The 22473-nt window shown below is 38.5% G+C and overlaps 1 protein-coding gene across 1 annotated transcript in view; it reads right to left on the bottom strand.

Moving 5' to 3' along the window:
- evlb (Enah/Vasp-like b) overlaps positions 1–21492 on the bottom strand; it is a 79378-nt gene extending 57886 nt beyond the window's left edge. The window contains 1 exon segment of the mRNA XM_055149537.1: positions 21333–21492. Coding sequence (XP_055005512.1) covers positions 21333–21337 — 5 coding nt within the window. The 5' untranslated portion in view covers positions 21338–21492.
- Positions 21493–22473: the final 981 nt, after the last annotated feature.

Genomic DNA, 22473 nt, shown 5'->3' with positions numbered 1-22473 from the left:
GGTTCTATGGTTTCAGCTTCCTGTATAGGCGACACTTTAAGGACTTTTTACCATTCAAACGATATAATAATTAGTTTCAAATGTGTTCATCGCTATGGCAACCATCCTAATCTTTCACCATTCTGTTACAGATGGACACAACCATTCACAAATCCAAGACCTCCACACTTGGTCCCAGGAAGCAGAACCCCACACAACTGCAGCACTGTCATGTCTTCTCGGGTCCAAAGTTGGCACGCTTCGCCGGGGCCATCAATGCCCTCTACTTCCTCCCAGGAGTCCGCTACCCGCACAGCTAGCTCCTATTAGCATGCAGCCCCATCCCCCTGCAAGGTTACCCACAGCATCTTACACACAGCGCTACATATACTGCATCAGAAGACACAAGTACGAGCATCTTATATACCAGTACTTCCATTGAGAATAACAGCGAAACAACAATAGAAAACAGTGTCATAGATAAAAGTATTCATTTTCATGGTTAAATAGCTGTCTACATACCTCACTTTGAATTCGGGGAGCTGTGGTTGCGCCCCTGGTTCCGCACAGTAAATAGGGGGGAAGTAGAATCGGTGTTGCAGGTTAATATCCATTACCTCTGCACACAATAGCACCAAAAATGAGCGGTAAGATGGGTCAGCGCAGGTGGTTTTCAGTCCTTTTGTCTTCACTCTTGTCTAGCACCAATTTCCAGAGTTCATTCCAGCTGCAACCTAAAGATTCAGTCCATTCCTTTCAGAATTTCTAGTTTATAACCAAGAAGACATGTCCTTTCTCCTGGTCTCCTCCATGTATTTTCACCCACCTCTGCAAACTGTTACTACTAACCTATTTCCACACTGTGTAGTCAGCAGCTGTACAAGAACAAAGATGATCTGGCAGTTTTGAAAAGTCAAGGGGAAAATCACGTAAAAATGACCAGATCCAGGTTTTGACTCAGCGTTGCATCCTTTAACAGGTGAATTGTGAGATATAAAAAAAAAAAGAGCATTAAGAAAAAGATTTAAAATCGGTCTAGTCCATTGCCAAGCAGACACTGAATGAGATGAGATAGTCCTGCAGGTTCTAATGGTTTTCAGACAGAAGAGAGAGAAAGAGAGACGAGAGATGGAGAGAGATTTGCGGTGCTATGAGGCGTTGCCCCTATGCCCAAACTGTGTGCATCTCATTGGATTCCCTCCTCCCTCTCTCTCTCTTCTCTCTCCCTCTCTTTTTCACTCTCTCCCCCTCCCAGCTGTGGCCCCTCCCCCCTCCCCTTTTCCCCCCGACTCCGCGCTCCGATTGGCCGGGGCCGACGTACGCGTAAGGCTCTGGTGAAAAAAGGGGAGGGGCGGCGCGTTTTAATTCATCTGATGGTTCATGTCTTTTTGTGCCATGATTGAAAGTGGCGTGTGTAGCCCTGGGTGGAGCCGCGGACATGCAACACATCTCGCACGTGCACGCTCATATTCACGTGCGCGCTCGCATGCGCACAGTGACCTCATAGTGGGGCTGCCCGGGAGATGAGGACACAGGTGGAGGGTGAACAAAGAAGCAGCAATGAAATGGCACAATCCAAAGAAATCAACATTTATATAATGCACAAACCCTGTAGAATATAGAGAGCTTTGCTGTACTGGCATAAAATGTAACAATAAAGATGATGTATTATAAGTTCATTCAATTATAGAAGAAAGAATGACTACACAACAAGCACTGACAACTCTCATTCAAATATGAGGAATATATTTCAAAACAAATCAGAAACTATTTAATTCCGGGTTTATTTTACCATAATAATATTGACAAAAATTAATACTAAAATATGTCTTTTGAGTATCCCAATAACGATATGGATATGTTGGTAATTTTTAAATGTATTTTAGATATGGGTAATAGACAAAAATACCAGAAAGATTAGTTATACTGAGACTATCAGATGTGTTACCGTGACGATTTACAATGTTTCACTAGAGAAAGTGTGCACCACATCATATCATTGAATTCACTGAATTATTAATAACATAAGGTCATGACTATAATTACTTCATGATTGCAAAAATGAAATTTGTTACTTAATAAGTCTGCATTATCCAATTTGGCTTGTTTTGTGTTTCCAACTGGTTTCCACACATTGAAATAAAACTGTTCTACATTACACAAAATAGAATCTTGAGAGCTTTAAGTCATGTTATAATGTTCTTACCTCCTCAAAAACATAGCCGGAGTTGTGGTTTGTTTCATTGACACACATTTTTAGTAACCCATTATTATTAGTCTGTCTACATCTCCAAAGCTCAAACTGTTCTCTCCAGTAGTTTTCAAGTTAACAGCTCCTTTTATCTTTTGTTCAGCAGAGATTTTTAATTCCAGAGTTGAAATGATCCAGATTATTCTAGTGAAGGAGTATAAACTTTACAAACACAGTGGAGTACTTCCTATATTGCCACATGACATCACAAGGTGGAACAGAGTGTTTCAACCCCACTCCCCTTTTGCTCTAAATGCTCCCAGATTAACACACATATACAGTAAATCATGAATGTCACTGGATTAACAGCTGGAGCTGTTTTACATCCACTTGTGATCATAAATAAATCCTCTTCATCTTGAGTTTACAGTAAATGCATCAATGTAAAAAAAAAAAAAAAAACACACACACACACACAAATGCCCTATTTCTAGTACTCTGCCCCTTTGTCCGCTGCTGTGTAGCTCTCCAGGATTAATCACAATAAAAATCACTAAGACTGTCATTTTTGAAGTACTAATAATTTTCCTCCACAAACAACAAAATATCTTAAAGTGAGGTGTACACTTGCTAGCCAGGCTGGCGCCACCTACTTTCTCTGCTCAATTAAATTTCTCTCCCGCCACTAGGTCAGGAATCAGAATTCACTAGATGATTTGCAGGAACCCCTGAAGTTGTAGACAGCACACCAGCCAGTCAGCGAAGAGCCATAAATTCTGTGTTGTCAACGATTCCCCAGATCGAGGATTTAAAATCAGAACAAAGAGAATGTTTGGTGAATTTGATCAAGGGGAAAGACATTATTGCCCTTCTTCCTACACGATTTGGGAAAAGCTTAATATACCAGTTAACCCCGTTAGCAGCACATTACATACATCACAACCAAATAGCAGCGACTGGTTAAATAAAAAAAGTACCTGCCTACCTTCGAGCAAACAAATTCTAATGCCACGAAGTGAAACCAGCTGATGAATCAGGCTATACACTTGCAGGTTCAACTTCAAAATGTATTATTATTATTTAGTAGTGGTAGTAGTAGTGGTAGTAGTAGTAGTAGTAATAGTAGTTGTAGTAGTAGTATCATCATTTTTGTTTTGTTACACATATGTAACTTGCTGTTGAAATGTATAAATAACATTGTAAAAATTTATATAAATAAAAATAAAAAAACTGAATTGTGATTCTAATATTAGTTTTCAGTGTTTTTGTTCATAGTCTGGAACTGTAAACACTGAAAGAATCCTATTATTAAAGAGACCATACTACACTATTCTCTATTCTTCCCTCAAACAGAAAACACTCTGTTCCACTTTGTGATGTTATGTGGTGATACACGAAATGCTCCACTATGTCAATAGTCCATACACCTTTACTAGAATCATTTGGATAATTCCTTCCCTAGAATTACCAATCTCTACTGAACAAAATGTAGAAGGTATTGGTAAAGTAACAGGCTATTATACACTATTGTGCACTTTTAAAATATTATGCAATCTGTATGATACTTTAACGTAATTTCAATTTTATATGACAATGACAATAAAGGAATTGAATTGAAGGTATTAATTTAACTATAAACTATAGCTTCATGACATCACAAGGTGGGACAGAGCATTTTGAGGTTTGTGGATGAGGACAGCCTAATAATACAGGATTACTCAAACATGTGAATGGAAAAAACACTGCTCCAGGTCTGTTTTTGAGGAGGTAACAACATTATAACACAGCTTAAAGCTCACAAGGGTAAATTCTGTAAAATATAACACATAAATCACAAATATATTGCAAAGCTTGTTAGAAAAGTGGTGATATTTTTCAGTCTTGTTAAAAAATAAGCCAGCTGATGCCCTCTTTAGTCCTCTGCTCCTCTGCTGTGTCTGCCTGCAGGACAGAGGGGGATCATTGATTGGACTGGACATGTAGCGGCTAAAGTTAACACGCTTCATTTTGAGTGCTCTGCAAAAACAGGGTCAATTCTCTGCGCTTTAGTGATTCTTAACCTGCTTGTTCATGTACACAGGATGCCAAGACAGCTCAGGTCAAATTAGTTCATTTTCTGTAAGAAGATATAAAAGTAAAGGAATGTAATACAAAGCAATGAAGGAATATAGCTCCATGGAATTGTTATTGTTTTGTCTGGAATGTTTCACAGTATGGCATTAAACCTTTCTATCTTCATGGAGACCAAACCAGACCAAGTTACAGGTCAGATCTGTGGAGAGGCGACCCCGCTCACAGTCAGAATGTCTGTTTTATATATAACCACCTGTAACTGAATAAAAGTAAGGTAAAGGTGTTTAGTGTCATACTGTGGAACATTCCAGACACAACAATGACATATCCATAACAACAAGAAGGTGATGGACCCCCACTCAAAAAGTTACATAGTTGCACCTTAATCTTCTATCTGCTCTATTTAGTTAATCCCTCAGAGTTGACTGCTGTTGTGATTTTGGCCTCTATAAAAACTAACTGAATAAATAGCATAAAATCTGATAATATGTTTTAGCTGGTACAAAGTTCAGTGTATTCTCATCATTAAACAGCATATTTGTTGTTATTATATTTTATATTTCTTTCAACCCCAAAGACATGATTATTGTCAGTTAAAAGGACTTTACATGGAGTGTTTATAGAGCCAATCTGTAGACTGTATAAAGAAGCAGACCAAGGAAATGTGGCGTCACCCATAGAGTTCAGCAGAGGTGGGACCAAGTCGTTGTTTTGCAAGTTTCAAGTAAGTTACAAGTCTTTGACCTCAAGTTTGAGTCAAGTCCCAAGTCAAAGCCGAGCAAGACCAAGACAAATTTCATGTCACTGACCCATAAATCAAGTCTAAGTCATCAACTTTGAGTCATTTCAAGTCATATCCAACATATGACTTTCAAACTAAACTGTACTTAAAAAGTCATGGTATATTTATATATGAGTATTTATATAAGAGTTGTAAAAATGCAATTTTTTCCTTGTCAAGGTCTTAGTACAAATCATTATGGTGAGAACAGACTCAAGTCACATGGCTCAAAATCCAAAAAATCCTAAAAATAGTGACTCAAGTCTGACTTGAGTCCAAGTCACAACCTGCAAGTCCCCACCTCTGGAGTTCAGCTCCAGTCAAATGAGGCTAGCAGTTACAGGAGCAAATTTGGAGCCAAGTTCCATATTAGGAATTTATTTATTGACAAAATAGCTAAATAAAAACACCAGGATCATGTAGAGTGCATTAATACGAACATTTTAAGACAAAAATTATGATGCTCTCTGCAGCAGTAGCACAGAGGGGTGACAGTTTTTTCAATGAAAAGTCCACTGGAACCAGAGGCAATGGAGCCGGAAGCATCCCCCATGAACACTTCCTATCTGGAATGCGGTAGCTAACAGGTTAGCTATGTCCATTTATATATACAGTCTATGAGCCAGTCTCTGACAATTAATGATAAGGTTCAAATTGTGTTTTCATTTTGGATATTTCTTTCAAACCACCAAACAGTTGCATAGTCCCCTGCCTTCCTCTGAAATTATAGCATTATCAAATTAAAAAAGTGAACTATAGGGTATACTGAGTTTCTTTCAGTTTTGTTTCAGCTCAAGTCAATTTCCCTCTTTCTCCTCTTTACAAATGCATTATTCATTCAAGCATTGATGTATTGGGGGGAGTAGGCCTACAGTCTTGTTTAACACTGAGTGGATCTCAAACGTAAAGCTAAAAATAACTTCATGAAAAATGCAACAGAAAGAGGCAGGGCAGTGGTCACTGGTCTACACTGGAATAAAGGGTTAGACACAAAGAACAAGCTAGAAAAACAATGAAAGTAGAATTAAACAGGAATGTAGTTTTAAAAGAAAGAAAGAAAAAAAAAAGAATTCAACCAGGAAGTAAGGCTGGGTCATACTGACAAAAAACTGATAAAGGTACGCTATGTGACTTTGGAGTGGAGTGTTGTAAGTACTATGAGTTTATAAGCACATTTCACACGACAAAGTTGAGTTTAGGCTGATAACAACAACTAGCATGCTAACAGAGCACCATTGTTACTCCGTGGTTCGCGGCTTTATAATTCGCAGATGCAGACAACACACAGTGCTCTTATTTTGACCCTATAGAATTGCTTTTACAATATGTCTGTACAGGGTTTAAACTAATTTTACTTAATAACTTTTTTAAATTATCCACAGCTCCTTTAACAGAAAATTCCTGGCATCTCAATCATTTGTTTTTGACTGTCTCACATATGATGTAGATTAGGACTAACCTAGGACTACAGAACAGGACCAAACCAAGATCTAACAGGACTAAACTGGGATCTGACCAGGAGCAGTTGAAGTGCACAGTCTCTCCTGGTTCTTTGGCCTCTCAGTAGCAGCAGTGTGTTGGTGATACTATTAGAGTCTGTTATTGAACAGCAGGTGAGTTGACCTTCTGTCCTGGACACAGCCAGACCATGACATCACCTGAACAGAGGAAGTGTGGAAGTGTGAGGGCACAGAGGACGAGAGCAGCAGGAGAGAGGGGAGAGAAAGAGAGACTGAGGTGAGAGAGAGAGAGAGAGAGAGAGAAAGAGAGGGAGAGGTGAGAGAAACAGAAAAAGTGAGGTGAGAGAGAGAGAGAGAGATATTGTGAGGAGCTTGGTCACACAGGAGGAGCTTGGAGTAGAGCCGCTGCTCCTTCACATGGAGAGGAGCAGCTGGAGGGAGGGTATCTGTTCCAGCTGCCTCCTGGACACCTCACTGGGGAGCTGTTCATGTCCCATTGGGAGGAGGCCCCGGGGAAGACCCAGGACACGCTGGAGGGACTATGTCTCTGGGCTGGCCTGGGAACACCTCAGGATCCCCTGGAGGGGCTGGAGGAATTGTCTGGGGAGAGGGAAGTCTGGGCTTCCCTGCTCAGATTTCTGCATCCAGGATCTGGCCCCGGATAAGCAGACAAAAATGGATGAGTAAAAATGACTTATTTTATCTCTCTCTCAAAATGTCAAATCTTTAGTCAAAATCTATGGACATTAAGATAAGAATATTTGAAGCCATTTCTTCACTAACTGATTTACACCAAAAGCTTTGCAGCTGCTATTTTGTTAAAATAAATTCTTGTGTAAAATGTAAATTCTTTATCTGTTATTCCTTTGTCTTTTATCAGGCTCTTCCTATACTTTATATTTATCTTGACTTTTAGCCTGGTATGTGTTTTACACTGGAGCACAGCAACACTTTATTTGTGGTGTATTTGTTTATAATGGGAATGAATGAATGTGAAATATGGGACCAGAACTCCCAAAGGACAAAAACAAAACAAACGAACAAAAAAAAAAAAAAAAAAACTCCTACCTCCCACCTATAAAGCAACCTGAATATGAACTCATTTATGATTTTACAGTGTGGCTGTTTATCTTGTTCACTTTCCATTCAATTTATTAAACTGGATTAAACCAAACCTTTGGGGAAAACGGCTCATTACATAAGAATACTGCACAGTTTAGTCCTTTTGTGATGTTGTATCTGTGTATTTCTAAATAGCCTAACGTATTTGATGATTCTGACAGTGCTAAACAATATCCTGACAGAGCAGTTTGTAATGTCATGTGGTTGTTTGTTTTCACTGATGGAGCTGAAGAGGCTGAGAGAGGCTGATAAGAGACAGGACCTTTACGGCTCAATGAAGACCACACCATCTTTCACAGTGTACACGGATTATGGCACACTTTGAAGTATATGAATGAAGTATGAATGAAAAATCCTACATTTGGTGTGATTCGCCTGTAGTCTACGTAGGGATGCACTGATTCAGTTTTTTCACTTTCGAAACTACGGATTTAAAGGTGTATTGCGTATTGTGAGGATCCGTCACCTACTTGTTTCTATGGATACAAAATGCAAATTTAAGTATCTGTCAATACCCGATATATATATATATATATATATATATATATATATATATATATATATATATATATATATATATATATATATATATATATATATATATATAACAGTACCAGGGCAGTGACTAAAATCTGGATTTATTTCCTTAAAAGAAAAGTAAAAAAGACAAAACTGATCCAAATGTGGCTGCAACGTATCCCTCAAGTAACTACAGAACAATTTTATGATAACAAATAAATAAATAAACTTTGATTAAGAAAAATACAAAGTCTGAAAAATTTAAAAAGAAAAAAAAAACACACACACATTTACATTTATACTGTACATAATTTCATTCCCATTGTTGTGAATCCACTGTAGCAGTTTTCAAGATCCACGTTGCTTTAGTGTAAATTATTCATTCACTCCTCGATCTATTTCAGGCCTCAGCTGTTCTGGAGCAGACAATCCCATCCATTATGTAAGCACATGGGGGTGAAGTGTCTTGCCAGATGACACAAAAACAGTGTGAAATGTCAAGCAAAGATTGGACTTTCCCGGCAGGGAAGCTAAAATGAATACTGTTGAAATGTAGTTTAGTGATAAAGCAGGTATATGGGTCTTACCATTAATAGAAATGATCAGGTTCAACATTTGTGAAGTTTGCCTCTGCTCTCTCTCCATCTCCAGCTCTCTCTCCATCCACTGTGTGTTGTGCAATGGATAAGGAAATCTGGAAATATGACATCAGTTATTTCTAGAATCTGAAAACCACCAACTGGAGGCACTGCTCTGTCTGAAGCTGTTACTCAAGTTTGACTTTAATCTGAGCTTTATTTTAACAATCTGACTATGAAGAATGTATTTTGTTGAAATTACAACAAGTGTGTTATGTGTTGTTTAAATCAATTTTCTTTGTATCTAGGCCTGTAACGATAATCAATAAATCAATTAATCGTACGGTAACTTTTAACAAACTCGAAAAAATTTTCCTAAAGATAATCTCTGTATAAAAAAGTGGACTAAGCGAGGAGCCTTGCTCTATATTATAAATATGATTTTCTGATGGACAAAATAAGAGAAAGAAATATGAGACCAAAATACAGAGGCCACAGCAGCAGCCACAGAGAGATGGGCCACAATATTCCAATATAAGACAACGACTAAAATAACTTTTAAGGGCAATTTTGTTACAGAGTGTTAATAATCCATTTTATTTACTGTTTTGGTTGTGCTTGGTTCAACAATGGTTTATTCAAGTGCATTTATTGTTAACAAGTCCTTTTAGGCCTATTGTTTTTGGTTGTCTTGCTGTGTTAAATGTTCTTTAGAAAATAAAAGATATGATCTTTAAAGCGGTGTATTAGCATTTTTATTCTTTTGTCTTAATGGTTTCAAAAAAGTACAATAATATCTTGGTCAATTAATAATCCAACAAAATGTGTTATCATTTCAGGCCTATTTGTATCTTATTGATGCATTATGTAACTTTTTGATTTGGGGTCCATTACCTGCTTGTTTTTAATGGATATGTCATTGCTCTGCTTGGAATGTTCCACAGTATGACATTAAACAGTTCTACCTTACATTTATTAAATTATGGGTGCGTTTACTGCTGAAAAATACCTAGAAAAGCAAACATGCTGACAGATCTGACCTGTAACTTGGTTTGGTCTCTATGATGACAGAAAGGTTTAATGCCATACCCTTCACCAGAAAATTTCCAGTTCCAGTTAAAGTGTCGGTTAATGTGTGCTAAACTGTGTCACCATAGTAACTGCTGAACATTCCGGAGAAACCCCCCAGCGCGATGTTAGAATATCAACAAAGATATTTATGTTCAAAAGGCCGCCACAGACCAGTCATTAAATTTAATATACACAACCACATGTTCTAACACATATAAATTATACATAAAAGGAGCTTAGGCGAAGAGTTTTTCACTGGATATAGATGTCTGTGCAGAGCTGCGGGCTGATGGCGTGTCATTATGTGTTTCCTAATCCTCTGTCTGCAGATGAAACAAATGTGTCAGACGCCAAATCAGTTTTTCTCAGTTTTCAGCTCTTTATTTAGTGGAATAATCCGTTCTGACTCCTCTCGCCAACGCCATTACCTGAGAGTGCGGAACAGGAAGTGATGGGGAATACACGGAGGGAGGATTAACTCAATACAAGAGAAGTGGATTCCTCTAGGGTCAAAAGATTAAAGGTCCTATTTTGATTCATAGCAACTTTAAGCCATGTTATAATGCTGTTACCGCCTCAAAAACAGACCTGGAGAACCATTCACTAAATTCTGAGTAATCCTTTATTATCATTTCTTAGTTTGTCCACATCTCCAAAGCTCAAAATGCTCTGTTCCACCCTGTGATGTCATGGAGCAATAATTCTTCAGTTAACAGCTACCTTTTACCTTTACTTCAGTAGAGATTGGCAATTCTAAATTATTCAAGTGAAGGTGTATAGAGCTTAAAAACAGAGTGGAGCACTTCCTGTATTACCACAAGACATCTGTTACAGATGCAGGCCTCCAATTTGTTAACTTGTTTTGTGTGTGTTGTAATTTTCCTTGTTCCAATGGATTCCTGCTGTGGGAGCCCTGGTTTGTGATTGGTGGGGCATGTCTATGCCCACCTCACCTGCAGCCACCGCCCCCTGTTTAAGGAGATTGGCAGCACCTGTTCAGGGCTGCTGGTCTTGGTGGCCAGTCTGCCATTTGGTGTTCGTGTTCATGTGTGTGTCTAGTTCTGTAGTTTAGTTCTGTTTTTTGCCTTTTTTAATTTGGTCACTCGATTCTGTTTGTGGGCTTATGTGGTTTAATTTGGGGCACTTGTGTTTAAGTTTTGTCTGTCTCCCTTTAGTTAACCACTTGTTTGTGTAAGCCTGCGTGACCCGTTTTGTGGCACGAACCTCATCTGTTGTTTCGTTTCTTCGTTTAGATTATTTTCTGTATATAGTTTAGTCTGTTTTGTTAATTTACCTGTTACAATGCTGTTAATTAAACATTATTTAATTTATTCCATGTAACATCTTGGTTTTTTGTTACTTCCCTCACCCCAAGCGAGCTGGGTCATAGCAACATCACAAGGTGGAAGGGGGGTTTTCAGTTTGAGAGATGAACTAAATATACCCTAAATATTAGGGGTGTAATGATATCCAAGTCTCACAATGCGATATCGTCATGGTATGAACCTCATGGTACAATATTTATTGTGATCTCGTGGGAAAGCTCATGATATGGTGGAGGCTTACAATTCGGGATGTAACAATATCCAAATCTCAAGGTACGATATTTATTGTGATATTTTTTGGAGGCTGACAAAACTGTTAATATGCTACTTTTTCCTCTTAAAATCCCTTCACAAGACTTAATCAAAAGTGCTTAGAACTGTCATTTCTTCATGTAGTCTACACTGAAATGGAGCAAAGGATCATGGTCTATGTAGTTCCCTATGTCTTTTTTTTTTTTTTACTATTGCTGCACTATAACTATTTATTTAAGCAAAGACTTGTAATTCAATATATTGTGATGGTCCATGGTATTATTGTAAGAACTTTGACGAAATGATATGATATTTCAGTTATTGTTACATCCCTACTAAATATGCCGGGTTTGTGTGTTGTGAATGTGTGAATGAAACAAAACACAACTCCAGGTAAGGTGCACTGCGCAACTTGTGTCCACTACCTGCTTCTCTCCATGGAAACGTTATTGTTTTGCCTGGAAAACAGGAATTTTCAGAGCAAAGGTGTCTTGAATGTAGAACCATAAAGATTACTCAGACATGTATGAATCACTGCAAATACAACTTCTGAGTGCATTAATGACTTGCCTTCTCCCACAGAATCTTAATTTTGAAACATAAATGAACTCACATTTGCAATCCTTCATTAACACCTCAAATCATTTTCTAAAACTGTGGAGTCCAGGTCACTACGGTTCCTTCTCACAAGCCCCCTGCTCTTCCGCTGAATATAAACACACAACTGCAGTATATTTCAATAATACATTACCACAGCAGGCAGCAAAAACAAGGGAATTTTCCACTGGGACTGTGCAGAGCAGGTGGAGATAGAGTGGTACAGACTCACAAATCCTGTTGCTCTTGGCATCCTTCCATTCGTGCAATTAGTTGAAGTTTAAAGGTCTCATATTACACTACTTTCTGATGTATGTTATAATATTGTTTCCTAATCAGAAACCTCCCTGGAGTTGTGTTTTGAGGTAACAGCATTCTAACGCGACTTAAACTTCAATTTTGTGTACTATAGGACTTTTACTAAACTCACAATCCAAACTGTCAACTTGGGTCTTTCTAATGAAGAGCAGACTCAAGACTTTGGAGGAAAAAATTGCACTGCTTTTGTCTTTTTTATATAATCATGATTCAGGAAATATATATTTTTGTTTTTCTGGCGATAATCTGATATCAGTTGGTACCATATTAACTGAGCTCAAGTAGAAAACGATGATAGAAGTTTTCAGAAGATCTAAATAGTGAGATGTGCAAAATGGCCACTGTATCCTCTCAGGAATATATATATATATATATATATATATATATATATATATATAGAGAGATAGAGAGAGAGAGAGAGAGAGAGAGAGAGAGAGAGCTGTGCACATGATTTCTTTATCTTTATTGTACAGTAGAAGCATCATAACCTGATCTCAAGCTGAACTAATGAATCATATACATGTAAAAACGCACATACCCTCAGGTCTATGGTGTGAGGTCTGTCAGAGCCACTTTGCAGGTTAATAGTATTGTACTTGTGAGTACTATAGTGGAAGCAAGGCTGTCACATTTAATAAACTCAAAGCAACATAACAGAGCCATTTGAGCATAGATGTACTGTCTACATTTCCAAAGCTCAAAATGCTCTGTTCTGTGATGTCCTTGTGGTGTCATGAAGCAGTAGTTTTCAAATTAACTGCAACTAAAAAATACAGAAAAAACTTTTTTCATCAAGGGCCACATATCTAAACACAGACAAAGTGGAGGGCTGTACACTGGTGCTCAATACTGTGAATAATTGAAATATGTGCATGTCTAACACGTTAGAATGAGCCATCAGCGGAGGCACAAGGTGGCGCCAGCCTGGCTACTATGTGTGTGTTTTTAGGTTGCAGTATCTTAATATTTACAGTTACATAATTTCCCCAGCAGCTTTTCCTAAATAGAGTGTTTTTTGGGACCAAACGGGGGCATGTTGGGGACGGTCCTTATCAACTTGTGATGGCCCAAGATATAAGATAACAGGAAATAATAGTGAAAAAAGTTAGGAAAAAACATCCAGGGCTGAAATTATCCAAATGATTCTAGTGAACATGTATGGAGTTAAAAAACACAGTAGAGCACTTCCTGTATTACCACAAGGTGGAAGTGTTTTCAGAATTCATCTTAAATATGCAGGGTATATGTGTTAAACATGTGTGAATGAAACAAAACACAACTCCAGATCTGTTTGTGATGAGAAAACAACATTGTGAAAATAGTGCAATATAGACCCTTTAATGTTATCAATTCAATTTGCTTTTGCTAGTTAGTTCGATAATTTCCAAAGCTTTCCTGTGTCTGCACCAATGGCTGAATGCCCCGCCCCCCTCACACCAGTTAAATCCTCACTTAGAGTAAATTCAGTTAGAACCACAGCTCCACAAATGGGTCAGACTCAGACCACCAGCTGCATGTGTCGATCAGAGAAGAGCCTGTGATGACATGGATCAATACAGCCACATTGACACTCACACACAGACCCACTTACACTGAATGGGGTTAGATATAACACCAGACACGGATAGAACAATAGAAGGTTTTACAATAAGTACATATGGGAGAAAAAAGTTCATACATTTTCTTCACTTTGTATTAATCATATTTTTGTTAACAGATTACACTACTGTCTGATCCATGTGATGATGTTGTGTCCTCATCACAAACATGCCTGGAGTTGTGTTGTGTTTTGTTTTAGGTTTTTTTTGTTTTTGTTTCATTCACACATGTTTAACACACAAACTTTGCATTTTTAGGCTCTTGAGTTCTTCACTCAAAATGAAAACATTCTGTTCCACCTCGTGATGTCATGTGGCGATACAGGAAGTGCTCAACTGTGTTTTTAAACTCCATATAACTTCACTAGACCTGAATTTGTCAATCTTTACTTAACAAAAGGTAACTGTTAACTTCAAAACTACCACTACATGACATCACAAGGTGGAATAAAGCAGTCTGAGCTTTGGAGATGAAGTCAGACTAATAATTCAGGGTGTGAATGAAACAAAAAGCAGAAACAAAACACATGTCTGGGTATATTTTGATGAGGTAACAATACTGTAATGTGGCTTAAAGCTCACAAGAGTTTATTTTGTGTAATATACAGGGGTGTAAGAAAATATCGATTCAGTGATATATCGCGATACTTCATTGCACGATTTTGATATCGATTCAAAATGTGTCTGAATTAATTTTTCAATTTACTGTTCTCATGATTTAAAAATTAAATCAACTGTATTTCATTAAATTTTGTTCTTGTGAATGTGTACTTGACCAAAATATTCCACTGGCAGTCCTAACTATGAACTAAATGGCAAAACCAACTAAACCAATCCGTAATAAACATCTTGTGGACAGTATATCACACCAATGGGACCCGTACAGTTTGAAGCCCACTGCTCTGTAATCCCTGCAGTATTATAGTGCACTTTACAACTCTTAAAAGGCCATGGAAAAAGGAGGATGCAGCATTTGTAAGATCTCAGTCTATAAATCAATATACTGTATACAAGACAGTGAAGGTAAATGGACCAGGAGAGAAAGGCACAGGAGATGAGATAAGCCCCAAGAGGAGGCCCAAAGCTGGATCAGACCAACAGGCTCCAGAGATCTGAGGTTCAAATCCTGGACTAAGTTAACTGTCGCAAAACCCCAAGAGCAATGTTACCTCCCCTATGCACAGATGGAAGTAAATGAGTCTATGCAGCTAATCTTCAATCTATACAAATGAAAACTGGAAATGCTTGCCAAATAATGAATGAATGAATGAAACAATACGGCAATAAAAAGGGTAGACAATAATCGTTTATGGTACGTTTTGTATAATTCTGATACTCAAAATATCAGCATACCATACCACCAGACTGTCAAAAGATAGCTGCTCATTCATAATGTTCTCTTCTAGATCCTTTTTGTTTTCACTCCAATATAAAAGTTGTTTAAACATGGAACTTAAACTTTGTTAAAATTGAATTATTAGTATCCATAACATTTTAAACTATTAGCAATTTTAATCAAGTGATATTATCATTAATGGCAATTATTTTTGACCATGACAATCATGATACAAAATTCCAATATTGGATAGTCAGATATTTTGGACTAGCCAGGCTGGTGCCACCTAGTGCCTCCTCTCAATTTCATTTGTCTCCAGCGAGTAGGTCAGGAATCGGAATACACTAGACGGTTTACAAGAACCCTTGAAATTGTAAACCGTGCACCAAACAGCGAAGAGCTGTGAAGCCATGATGTCAAACTCAAGCGCAACAGTAAACAAAGCAGCCGAGATGGATGTAGACGAAGAGATACATTCTGTGTTGGCGACGATTCCCGAGATCGAGGATTTAAAGCAGAGAATGTTTGGTGAATTTTATCAAGGGGAAAGAAACGTTATTGCCCTTCTTCCTAGGGGATTTGGCGCATTATGTACGTCACGACCAAATAGCAGCGATTGGTTAAATTTAAAAAAGTACCCACCTACTGTCGAGCAAACAAATCCTAATGCTGCAAGATCAGACAGTTTCCACGAAGTGAAATCAGCTGATGGATCAGGCTAATTTTGGACATCTTACCACTGGAAGTTTTTAATGTGCCCCATTACTAGGGACAGGATGGTACACAATTTCCATGAGACGAGATACGAGATTGGGTCCACAAGAACAAGACAAGACAAGATTTCAACATAATTCCTAATATCTAAATTTTACAACTCGCAATTTTTTATTCCTTTGATTTCATATTTTTGTTTCCATTGTAACTTTTTGGAACTGTAAGCAATGTTACTCACCAATACCTAACTCTTTTTTGTCCGATCCAAAGGTAAACATGAAAATCTCACAAGATTTTTTTCTCATGGGTGCGCGATCTTGTGGCAATTTTGTCTCACAAGATGTTCTACAATCCCTGTCCTTTAGATCTGAGATTCCAATCCTGAACTAGAGTTTATTGTCCCAAAATGTTACCCCCACCCGTGCACAGCTGGAGGGAAGTGCATCTAATACATCTAATCTAAAGAAATGAGAAACAGGATACAGTTGCCAAGTCAGATATTTAGAACACTGAAGCACTGATATTTTTTGAGTAGTATTTGTACGCAAGACAAGACAAGTAGAAAGGCAGTTCAAACAATGCTAAAAATATCCGCAGCAAACTTCAAAGTTGTATCTTGAAGGCAGAAAAAGCACTGCAAAAGAAAATCCAAAAGAGTCAGTTTTAAGATGCAAACCTACCAACTCCAGGTCCATCTTTTCGAGTTGCATGTAATAATTAAAGACATCATTAGTTATTTCTGATTACTTTGTCCTTAGCTTCTAGATTTGTGATTTTCCAACATAACATCGTATTAGTAATTACATCATCATATTTTCCTGCAGCTTTTTCTTAATAGTACTATTAATAAAAAGTACAGGAAAATACTATAGCCAAAGTAGTGACAGACTAAAAGTATTGTGCAGCTTAAGTTAGAATTGCCAGATCGATGCAAATCAGATCAGCAGCTGTTCCACTGGCACACACAGAGAGTAAAGACAGAACTATACAAGTGTGTAAATGTAACACACACACACACATTTCTATACTCTCCACTCTTTTCAGGGACATCAAATTGACTTAAGATTAATTTCCCAGAGACTGATCCTAACCTGAAACATAGTCACTACAGCCTAACATAGGACTGTGCCAAAAATCAAAGCATCACGATCGCTCGTATTGATCCCAGGCTCCTGAAAAAGTTCTGTTTAAATCAATGTTGTATTTTTTCTTCAGTTTCCAGACAATCTTAAAACGTTTTTGTGTTTGCTAAAGTAAGCATTGCGTCACATCAACTGCTGAAAATTCCCCCAACACAGATTCATAGACCACCCCCAGCGCAAAGTATCAGTTCAATTGGTTTGCGATTATTTATGCATCCCTAAACAGAAACAATAGTGAGTTAGATGCTTTCCTAAGCGTTCCTGTTTAGGCCAGTAGTTGATGAGTATGTTTTTTTCATGTTAATTGAAGGACAAACAAGGTTAATGTAAGGGCCTGGCCACACTACATCCCTATTTCGCCCTGCGCGAGCATAAAAACTGCAACTTTTGGACAAAATTTTTTTTACAATACATTAAAAGTTAATGAGGACGGCCACACTACCCGCACTAGGTGCACGTATGGAGCAGCAGTCCTGTGCGCGTAGATTTCAGAAAAAAATATTCTTTTCTTGACACACTACGTGAGCATAGGCATGTATCCCCATCAAATTACACAGAGACCATGCATCTATTCCTGTAGTTGTGCATTTATCATCAGCACAACATGCTCCTGGGGCAGTTCAGTATTATTTGAAAGAGCCCAGGGCAAGAAAGTCTGTCAATTCTGTCAATTCTGTCAATTTGAAATTTACTTTGGAACTCCTTGCGTTTGCTGTGATCAGCCCGAAGAGAAGGTAAATACAAGCTTGTTCAGCTGGTTAGTTTCACTGTAGACCTGTTACAAGTGGCTTAATGCACCCAGTGAAGTTTAATTGGCTTTCTCATTGAGAAAATCAGAGCCAGTGCCACGCATATATGTCCTGCTGGAGCTGCTGGCGTGGCCGTCCTTGCATTGACATGTGGCTGCGGTTTCGCGAGGTTACACGTGTAAATGCTGACGCGTGCTGTGTGGTCAGGACCTAAGGAGTGTGAGAATAGATTTGCTGTTTTCAAAAATTACCTTAAAGAATGTTTATGGATGTCACAGCAGACTTTTACAACCACAGTTGTTGGCAGACCATGTACTGATCACTTTGTTTGACATAAGCCTCACACCTGCTGTCAACCATCGCTGTACAAAATCTGTCTGTTACTCATTTTGTGGTCCTCATTCATACAGCAACAAGAACCTGTGTCCTTATGTTTCACAAGTTTTTACTTAAATCTGCACAATAGGACTAAAAATTAAACCTCTCGGTCTGTGTATGCGCCTGCTCCCTCTCTCCCCCTCCCTCCCTCTGACCCAGCCGCAGCTCCTCGTCTTTTCTTTTCTTTCTCTCCTCTTGTGCTTCTGATCATTATAATCCAAGTTACAGATAGGAAATGCCCCAGCCCTATCCTAACGTTAACCTCAACCCTAATCTTAACCTATTTTAACCCATATCTGAACTTTAAACATGTTGTTAATCTAATAATAATAACAACAATTTACACCACATGGACCTGACATTGTCCCCATAAATAAATCAGCTCTCTATGAATTGTGAGTGTACAGATTTTAGTCCTCATAATGTGATAAATCCCAGCACACACACAGCGCTCTGACTGGTGCTGACTGGATCCTTTATGAGTCATGAGTCTGTGATGCCCCCTACAGAGCAGCGCTATAAAACAACAAGGCCATAAATACATGAAAACTGTGGAATAAGCACTGCTAATTTAACCAAGGCCAACAAAGCATCTAACAGCAGCTCTTACTCAGCTGCTTTAAACACAGCAGCTCTATACTCAGTGTTTATGTATTAGGTTACACAGTGAACTCTTCGTATATTACTTGGTTTCAAATGACCTCACTACATTCTATAGGCCAAAAATATTTAATAAAGATGAGTGGAGCTAAAATTAATATTGTTTATAAGTATATTGTTAGAGTTGTAATACAGTACAGTGAATTCTTGGGTCCAGTCACTAATACAAAATGATCTGATTCAACATTTATGAATATTATATGACAAAGTACAATGTTATCAATAGGAAAAACTGTCTCTTGCCCCCATCAAAAAGTTAAATCAGCTACAACAGCTCCCCGCTCTCATCCAGTGCCTTGCTGCTGTAAAAACACACCCCAGTCTAGTTCCAGGCACACGTACAAAACCAGTGCGGGGCGTTCATATGCACCTTTTAAAAATAACAATGTTCAGAATTTAAAACAATAACACGATAAAAACAATAGGGGGTGTCAGTGAACCTCAAAACAATAATATTTACATAAATTCACATCATGTATAACTGTAAATCAATTAATCACGTCTCTCACATATACTAGCCTGATTCATCAGCCAGTTTTACATTGTTTCACTTCGTACAAACCGTCTGACCTCGCAGCCTTAGATTTCGTTCACACGACAGTAGGCGGGTACTTTCTATCTTTTAACCAATCGCTGCTATTTGGTCGTAACATATGTAATGCACCGCTAATGGGGCTAAGTATACCACTTAACATACATAAGCTTTTCCCAAATCCCGTAGGAAGAAGGGCAATAACATCTTTCCCCTTGATAAAATTCACCAAACATTCTCTTTGTTCCGGCTTTAAATCCTCAATCTCAGGAATCGTTGACAACACTGAATATATGACTCTTCACTGATTGGCTAGTGCCTAGACTTGCACTTCCGAGGGTTTTGCGAACCGTCTAGTGTATTTTGATTCCTGGCCTAGTCGCTGGAGAGAAATGAAATTGAGCAGAGGCACTAGGTGGTGCCAGCCTGGCTACACATATACTTTATAGATCAGGAAAATCCAAATTATGGCTTGGGTGCCAAATAGGGTCCACATACCACTTTTTGTTGATCCAACTGATCATAAGCACAACTCTTATCTTTTAAAGCTGCACTGTGTAATTTTTTGGTAGGGGGTCCGTAACCTGCTTGTTGTTCTGCCTGGAATGTTCCACAGTATGGCATTAAAAAGGTCTACCTTACATATATCCAAATACAGGTGGTTTTATAGTTTAAAAATATCTAGAGAAACAGGCATTGTGACTGTGAGCGGGGTTGACTCTCCAAAGATCTGACCTGTAACTTGATCTGGTTTGGTCTCCATGAAGATAGGAAGGTTTAATGCCATACTGTGAAACATTCCAGACAAAGCAATTACATCTCATTAAGTAAAACATTTGACAGATCCACCACCAGAAAGTTACACAATGCACCTTTTAAAAAGTCTAAGATATACAGTATGTCTACAGTTAATAGGCATTTTTTGTACGTTTTTATTAAGTATGATGGACATTAATAGCGTACACAACAATAGCATAAAAGGGTAGACTACAACATGCCAATATGTACAATATTTAAAATTATGTTTTACAATTGCATTATTTGTTTTTCTATTATGTCTAGACCAAAACATTGTACTTTAAGGGCCATAAAGATGTTCCAATGTCTAAACTACCACAAATATATGCCTATAACGCTGAAATATAATACTGATGCTCATGTTGTTTGCCAAATGCTGCCAGCTGCCCCACCCACCACAGTGTAAACCCATGCTCTCAGCTGATTGGCTACGTGCCCAGATTCTTTTTAAAAAAAAAGCTGATTGGCCAGTTGCAGAGCCAGTGAAACCAGCTGTTTCCTCAGATGCATCCAAATCCTCAAAACTCTCATAATCTTAACTCCTTAATTCCTTCTCCTTTAGCTTTACCCACAGACGAAAACCCCATAGACAACAATGTACTTCATTTGAGCGTAAACGAGGAAAAGAGGAAGCAGACACGTTGCGAATTGGGATGCGGCCCGTTTCTTCACTGTGATTGGCTGTTCATTTGAGGGTGTGTGTCGGAGTTGCCTCTTTCATCATATCTTTCTAAAATTAAACTCTCAAATTCTCAAATTAAGCCTGAAAATATTTCATATCTACATAAACAACGACAACAATCCTAGTTTAAAGTCGTTTACGTCGTGATTTAAGGACGAAAAGTGGCCCGGTTTCCATGACAACCCCTCCCTCCCTTTCATCTACCGACAGCCTCCACGTGACACAGAGGAGAGCTGTGTCAAGGATGCTCGCTACTTTAAAGCCGTGCGTTTTTTGGCCTATGGCGTCCACAGGTGATGCTCAGTCAGTCAATAACGCCACATGGTCGTGAGCTAGCCTTTTGTGCGGGAAAACAGCGGAAATTCGACAAAACTGCGTCATGTTTAGCTAAAACGCAGCGCGACATGCTTTGCTATCAAAAACAAATGCGCAATAAAATCATGCGTCGTGACTTTTACGCACAGAAATCCAGCTTACCTCATTTCGCAGTCTTCTTTTGGGTGATAATAATGTTCTTTTGGGTTGAATGCTCGTCCAGAAGAAGTCCAAAATGTCGCAAAAAAGCTGGTTAAATAGTCCTAAAACTAGCGTCTCGTTGTGCAAGATTTGGAAGGTAGAAAAAGGGCGAAAGGGTGGGGAAATGCTACACGAACGGCCACAGTTTGCGGGGTAAAGACAGCTGTACTCCGGGGTTTTGTCAAAGAGATTCGTTCGCAGCCATTTTCGATCCGAGCACCAGTGGGACCATCACGCCGACCGTCCGCGGGTGGAGAGGCCGGGCAGAGAGGCTGGCAGCGCGGCGTCAGGTTCCATCTTTTCCCCTGTTCCACCGCTGGGAGGCTGGTCTGGGCTGGATGGAGGAGAGGCGCTGCTGCTGCTGCTGCTGCTGTAACGTGCTCGACACTTTTACCTGCACAACAGCGCCCCCACAGCTTCAGAAAGAGAATGCACAGCTGTCATTTCTGCTATTATAAACTTTATGGGTCATATTTCAGTTATGATTCCAAACAAATATGAGAGGTTTCTGTGTACAGCTGCACTCAAAGAGGGGAAAGAGACTGAAACGAATAAATGTTTATTTTTACGCGAATGGAATCCAGAACTAGAGAGAATTATAAATGAACTCTGCAGAGGAGGAAAGACAGATAAATCAAACACTTTTTCATCGAAATTAAACAGAACACACAAGTCGAAGAAAGACACACACGAAACTAGACTAAACTAAACGACAAAATTAAAAAAAAAAAGTAAATTAAAAAATGGAAATACTGTATCACACATCTAAGCTCCATGACAATAAAAGTTTCTATTTTTTGATGCATGGATGAGTGACATGCCCAAGCCTAGATAAAAAAAAAAAACATAAATTAGGTTACTTGTCATTACTTAAAGGGGGATTTGGATTTTAAGTCCTGTAACACACTTGGACCATGTTTTCTTATACAAAATATTATTGCTGAAGTAACAATACTAGGGGTGTAACGATATCCAAGTCTCATGATACGATATTGTGACAATATGAACCTCACGGTACGATATATATTGCAATATCGTGGGAAAGCTCACAATTTGGTGGGGAGGCTCACAATTAGAGATGTAACAATATCCAAAATCTCTC

Source organism: Boleophthalmus pectinirostris, unplaced genomic scaffold, assembly GCF_026225935.1.
Source record: "Boleophthalmus pectinirostris isolate CB_2022bp ecotype Guang Dong unplaced genomic scaffold, ASM2622593v1 HiC_scaffold_13, whole genome shotgun sequence".
Lineage (NCBI taxonomy): Eukaryota > Metazoa > Chordata > Actinopteri > Gobiiformes > Gobiidae > Boleophthalmus > Boleophthalmus pectinirostris.
Note: the sequence above shows the minus strand (reverse complement) of the source record. Positions and strands in the feature narration are given on the sequence as shown.